This window comes from Phascolarctos cinereus, unplaced genomic scaffold (assembly GCF_003287225.1).
Source record: "Phascolarctos cinereus isolate Bilbo 61053 unplaced genomic scaffold, phaCin_HiC Scaffold_2;HRSCAF=192, whole genome shotgun sequence".
NCBI lineage: Eukaryota > Metazoa > Chordata > Mammalia > Diprotodontia > Phascolarctidae > Phascolarctos > Phascolarctos cinereus.
Window position 1 is genome coordinate 27998061 of NW_027555625.1, and position 6830 is coordinate 28004890.

The window sequence follows — 6830 nt, forward strand, 5'->3', positions numbered from 1 at the left end:
AAAAAAAAAAATCTATGATCTGGAAAAAAATATTTATTTAAAAAATTTCTAAAATTTTATTTTTAGAAGAAAAGAAATAAATGAAGTTATCTCTACTCATGTAGACTGGCACATATTCTGGAATTTATAGTCTTCAAGAGTTGCCAGCATCACTGAGTGATTATGACTTGTCCAACTCAACCTTCATGTGTCAGAGGCCAGACTTGAATCCAGATCATTTCGACTATAAAGTCACCTCTCTATTCACTATATAACACTGTCTCTCCCATACAATAAATTTGATTTGAATTAAAATGTTAAAAAAAAATAGTGATCATAATACCCCCTCCCTAATATTTAGGTCCAGATCTACTCAACTTTCCGGAACCTTATTCTATGAATTTCATGAGTCACACCTGTTCATAAGCTATATCCTAACCACCACTACCCACACACATACTTAATTGGCATACTGGCCATTTCCTGAACTAGAGCTCAGCTGGGATAACACTAAGGGATTTCAAGCATCTTTGTAATGTTATTGCCTATAAGCTTCACCTGCACCCCCATTAGACTATATGGATGGATAATAACCATCCAGCCAGATTTAATTAAATTTTAGAAAAGGATATTTAGTAAGGTAGTGTAATAAGGACCTCTGTCATAAAGCATCCCTCAAAACTGGGGGCATACTTTCTCATGAGTGTGTGTTAAGCCCATTGGAAAGTAGACTCAAATTAGGAAGCACATGTGGTAAAGGAGTAACCTATACATCCGTTTTCAGAAGTTCTTTCCTCCTCTTTATGAGGTACTGATAATGTTTCCCTTAGGTATCCTGGAACTTCTCTGCCAGGCTCCTTAGAGAGTCCTGAATTCGCCTTTCCTTAATATGTCTGATTTGCCACCAACTCCCAATATTCATACTCTCATTAGCAACTGCTGATCCAGGGACAAAGCTAGGATATTGATGGGAAGTCCAAATCTTCCAACATTTCAAAGCTCACATGATTATTTATTGATTAAAGGAAGGCAAGAAGAAGATGGGGAGGGGAGAAGACAGAGGATCCCTCCTTTCCCCTAAGTGATTCCCTCTCAGGGGCTTAGCTGGAAATGTCCCGTCATAAAGCAAGCCTGCTTATTGAAATGTCAAATTCAGAATTAGCTTATTTTTATAAAAGTTCTACAAAGTATGACTGACTCTCCAACCAATCCCGATAGACTTCCTGTGTAGTGTAATCCCATTTCATACCATGGCTTTCACTCCTTCCAAATTAATTAGGCATCTTTGCTTTCAGTTTAATTTCTTTGATTTGGTGATTGATTCAGGAGAGATGTTCTCAAAGGGATAAAGACACAGGGGCAGAGTAACTTTTTAGTTACCTTAAGTGGTATTGAGTAATTGTTCATTCAATAGATTCACCCTTATATATATATATAAAATAACAAACATAGCAAATCATCCATGTCATTGCTAATGGAAAATGTGTGTCAATCAATTAATCAGTGACTCCACTCATTATCTCTGAGACTTTACAAATGAAAACACACCTCTTAAGTCATAACTGCTCCATAGGTCTTGTCTTTCTCCAGTAGAGTATAAACTCTTTGAGGTAAAGGAATGCCTTCCTATTGGATTTTATCTCTCCTACTTAGTACAGTGCTTGAAACATTGTTGGTTCTTTTTTTGTTTGTTTCATTCATTCATATCGTTTTTCTTTATATGTTACTAAATGTGATGTTGCATTTTGAGGAACATTCACACAGACATATGCGCGCACACACACACACACACACACACACACACACACACACACACAAAGGCCTTGGTTAGTCAACTTATTTTGTACTTATCAGTCAGACTCACAAGAAGGTGCGCTCAACAAAACTGATGGACTTCATAAATGAAGTTTTCCCTTTTGAGAATGAGGAGCAAAGTGCAAAGAACCTTAGATAAGTTTGAACCCATGCTTATTTGGCTGGGAGAAATAATTGATGCAGAAGCTTGGGCCTTCACTACCCTCTACAACAGTTTGACTTTTGTTGTTGTTGCCAAGAGGTCACATTGGGGAAAGAAGGGAAAAAAAAATCCAAGTCTATTGAGTTGGGGACTTGACCATGTAATTTGCTGAAAGTATGATGGGGAGGGGCAAGGGACTTTAGAAATGTGTTGATTCATATTAGCCACCTGAGATGATTTATGAATTCCACTCATCCACTCTTGGCTGGTTTTCTTGTTAACAAGAATCATTGGATACTGTCTTTATTTAGTAATACTTAGAAGCCGGTTCAGACTTATGGACCGAGCATTCTGAACTCCACGTGAGAATGTGTCTATTTCTATGAGTATAACTGAATTTGCGTATAGCTGAATGGTTGATGCACAGTGGGACACAGACCTTTGATAGCTATAGTGTTTATTGAGATTCATTCTTATAGAATATTCTGGTACATTGTTTAGGTCTCAACTAGCAGGAGAGGTAATATGGTGAATTGAGATGGAGAGTGGATAGAAAGCAAGCTTGGGATGCAGGATGGCATTGGTTTAAGGTCCGGCTCCTATCCATATCTTAACTTAGAATATCTCTAACTCTCAGTTCTCTTGCTTGCTTTATGTCTCCTATTCTTCATACACAGCATTCTATGTCCAATTCCAAGTGTTTTCATTGACCCTATGTTCCCCATGCCTGGAATTTCCTCCCTCCTCCTACTCTGTCTCCTGGCTTCTCTAGCTTCCAACAAGTCTCAGTTTGAGTGCCATCTATTGCAAGAGACTTTGCCTGATCTCTCTTAATGCTATTGCCTTCTCTCTGTTAAATGTTCCAAATTATCTAATTTCAAATTTCATTTGTACATGGTTTTTTTTTTTTTGCATGTTTTCTCCTACATTAGACTGTAAGCCTCTTGTGAGCAGAAAATCTTTTGCCTTCCTTTGTATCATCAGCACTTAGCAGAGTACATGGCTCATAGTAGGGAAAGGGAGGGTTTAATATTCCTATATTATGAAGGTTCAGTTATTTCAAAATGCATGTTGGGCAAAGAGAAGTGTCAGACTCACTCAAAGCTCACCACTTTTCTGCATAAATCTGACTTTATGTGCCTCCCAAATTGGTAGGAAGATTGGACTTAATAAGTATAATTCAATCAATTATGGAGGATTTCTTAGGTGCTTACTATCTTCTAGGCACTGTGTAAGGGGCTGGGAATTCAAGTCAAGAGAATGAAATAATCTGTGCCCTCAAAAATCTTATATTCCATGAGGGGAGGCAATATATGAATGTATAAGTATGCAAAGAATGGTTATATATGAAATATATACAGACAAAATACATGATAGGGAGAGAGGGCACTAGCAATTGTGGAAATCAGGAAATACTTGAGTTTCACTTTGAAGAAAGTGAGGGATTCTGTCAAGTCAAGGTGGGGAGGGAGTGCCTTACAGACATGTCATTGCAAAGGTACAGAGATGGGAAAATGAGTTCTGTTGTGAGAAACAGAGATGAGGATAGTTTGAGGCCCACTTGACTAGGCTGCATAGTGTGGGAGGGAGAGTAATAATAGACAATAATGTTGGGTCCGGGTTGGGAATGGTTTTAAAAGCCAAAACAGGGGGTTAATATATTGGGAACCTCATACAACTCAGCCTTGGAGAAAAAGGTACTAACAAGTGGTGAGGGGCAAAGGGTGGGATGGGGAGAAAGGAAACATGCAAAAGGTGGTATTTGATCTGATTCTCAAATGAACTATAAATTCCCAGAAGAGGCTGTTTATTTCAAGCGTGGAAAGGGGTGAGATGAAAGTATATGGTGTCCGAATTAGCATGGCGGTCAATATGGCCTAAACCGCAAAGTGAGTAGGGAGGTGGAACAGGTTGCAAAGAGGTTTAAACGCCAAAAAAAAAAAATGGTTATATTTAATTCTTGAGATAAAGGAAGACATTGGAGTTTGTGGCTCAAAGAGATTACATGGTCATCCACTTAAGGGAAAGAACTTGGGAGAACATTTGAAAGATAGATTGTTAAGAGGAGAGAAAGATGAATTAGAAGGCTATTACAATAACCCAAGTAAGAGGTGATAAAACACTAAACTAGACTGGTTCCTGTGAAGAGAAAGAGGAGTATGTGAGAGATGGAAGAGGGATAAAAACACAATACTTGCCTACTGGTTAGATATGCCTCAAGTTTAAGATGATTCCAAAGGAGATTCTGAAACTGTGAATGAAAGGTACCCATAATAGTGGCAAGGAAATACAGAAGAGAGGTGAAGGTGGGAAAGGAAGATAATGAATTCTGTCTTGGACATGTTAAATATGAGATGATTGTGGGACATCCATTTCAAACTGTCCAAAATGCAGTTGGTTATCCAGGACTAATGCTCAGAGGAGAGACTAGGACTGGATATATACATCTGGAAATCATCTGCATAAAAATGATATTTAACCCCTCAAGTGTCTCCAAGGGAGAGTGTAGAGAGAAAAGAGAATACTCAGAATAGTGACTTGGCATACACTCAGAGTTAGAAATCATGACCTAGGTGAATTCATAAACGAATGCTTTTTTTCAAGGGAACCTCAATGATACTTTGTGTGATAGTGGTCTATGTTGACACTGCTTACATCCTGGCAATATGAGTTAGCCAGGGTCAATTTTTTGTTTGATTTCAAATGACAGACTAAAGACTTGTTCAGTTCATTTCCCAGGGTAATTTACATCCTGGTTAGAAACCAGAGAGTTCATAGATATACACCATTACTTAATCCCAGTTCTGCCCTGCCTCCAGATCTAAGCTAGGACCTGTGTTTCTTCAAATCTCCATTCTCTATTAGTGATCAATTGCATGGATATAAAACTCAGCAGTAAAAATAAAAGTTCGATTTTTCACGCTGTACTGACTGCTAACTGGTGCTTTTAGTGTGGTCCCTGTGTAAGTGAGAATGAATCGTTTTAGGAAAACCTGATAGGCAAACCTTATATTAATATGGTATTTTCACAAGGTCGAAAGAGTGATCTCTTTTATCCATGTGATATTTGGATCTGTAAAAAGACAATAAAAAAGCTTCCATTGTTGTCCAGAGCCTCAGCACGCTGATGGTTAAAGGCTATTGAGGGTTGGGGGAATGATGGAGGTGGGCAGGCTCTCTTTCCCTACTATTCTATCTCTTCCAATCATAAGCTCTTCTTTTGGCAAAGGCAGGTCGACTTCCCTGCTCCTTAATGGCAGAAATGTGTCAGCCCCCTTCTGGATGTTTGACTTTCAATAACTCTGGTGTATTTCATTCTCTTGTCCCTTTCTCTAGCTGGATAGTGCCACATCACTCATCCAGGCAGCCAAGAACTTGATGAATGCTGTGGTTCTCACCGTGAAAGCCTCTTATGTGGCCTCTACCAAATACCAGAAGGTCTATGGGACAGCCGCTGTGAATCCCCTGTGGTGTCATGGAAGATGAAAGCTCCTGAGAAAAAGCCCCTAGTGAAGCGAGAAAAACCAGAAGAATTCCAGACGAGAGTTAGACGAGGCTCTCAGAAGAAACACATTTCTCCTGTACAGGCATTAAGTGAATTTAAAGCAATGGATTCCTTTTAGGACACTAGGCTTTACTAGGGAAAAAAAGGGTTTTCTTTTTTTGTTTTTAATCCTTTTTTGTATATGTACCTGCTGACTTATGTGCCTCTGGCATGGGGAAAAGCTAATGAACCAGTTTCAGTTTGCATGTGACATGAGATCGGATCAGACAGAATCAACCCATTGGCAGCTTGAGTGGGCAAGGGGATCTTGTCCAAAGCTGACAGGAAGCTACTCTTGAAATGCCTACATAGAATTGGCCAACGAATTTACATCTTGCAGTGTAAGGGAAGGGGAGGGAGGGGGAAGACAAATTTTGATCTATCAAAGCAAAACTTTATGCATGCAAGAAACATTAGTTGGCAGGTATATTGCTAAGTGAAAAGGCTGGGGTTGGGGGTGGTGGGGGTGATGGTAGCAAATTAAACTTGTATTGCTTCTGTTTCAGTGCAAAAACAATGTACTAGCCGATATGCTTACATGTGTGGCCCATGGATCAAATGATTAAACTTTGAGGTCATATCTTCATTATAGTATGTGAATTTTTAACATAGGGGAAACCTAAATAATCCAGCTTCAAGTGCTTCTTTTAATCCATATTTTGTTCTTTATCTTCTAGTCCTGCTATGACTCTTGTTCATGTGATCAATTATTCCCATTCACCGACAAAAAATGAAACTGACTTTCGCCAATTGAAATCCTGATAGCAGCATTTGAAGCACAATATAGTGGCTGGCCTTTGCCATTTTGGTTATGATTTTATTTTTTGCTAGAAATAGAAGGCCCAATGGTGGAATGTTTAGAATTATGGAAATCTGAAAATGTGTGACAGTCTAGAGGCAAATATATAGATGTAGCTTGGAGTGCTGGTATCTATTATACCATTGTATCCACTAACTCTAAATAAACTCATTTAACCTTGACGTTTGTGTGATGCTTTGCATCATTTCAGGAACACACTCATGGGTTGGAATCTCTTGACCATGGGTAGTAGAGTGGGAATACTAGACAAGGAATCAGAAGACCAGGGTTTGAGTTCTGGCTAATAATATAGCTTTTTAAGTTGCAAATCACTTTACATATACTGTTTCCTTTGATCCTCCCAAAAATCCAGGGAGGTAGATGACATTTTTATCCCCATTATGCAAATAAAGAAACTGAGCCTAAGATAGGGTAAGTGATTTGTCTAGGGTGACACTGAATGAAAAGTTTGAGGCAATATTGAATTTAGGTCTTCCAGCGAACTCCAACACTTCATTTCAGAACCTGGCTTCCTGAATGTTTTGCCCCAT

At 38.8% G+C, this 6830-nt stretch overlaps 1 protein-coding gene across 1 annotated transcript in view; it reads left to right on the top strand.

The window, feature by feature from the left end:
* LOC110218426 (catenin alpha-2) overlaps positions 1-6461 on the top strand; it is a 1469797-nt gene extending 1463336 nt beyond the window's left edge. The window contains 2 exon segments of the mRNA XM_021001143.2: positions 5273-5396; positions 5399-6461. Of these exon segments, the coding sequence (XP_020856802.1) occupies positions 5273-5396; positions 5399-5559 (285 nt within the window). The 3' untranslated portion in view covers positions 5560-6461.
* Positions 6462-6830: the final 369 nt, after the last annotated feature.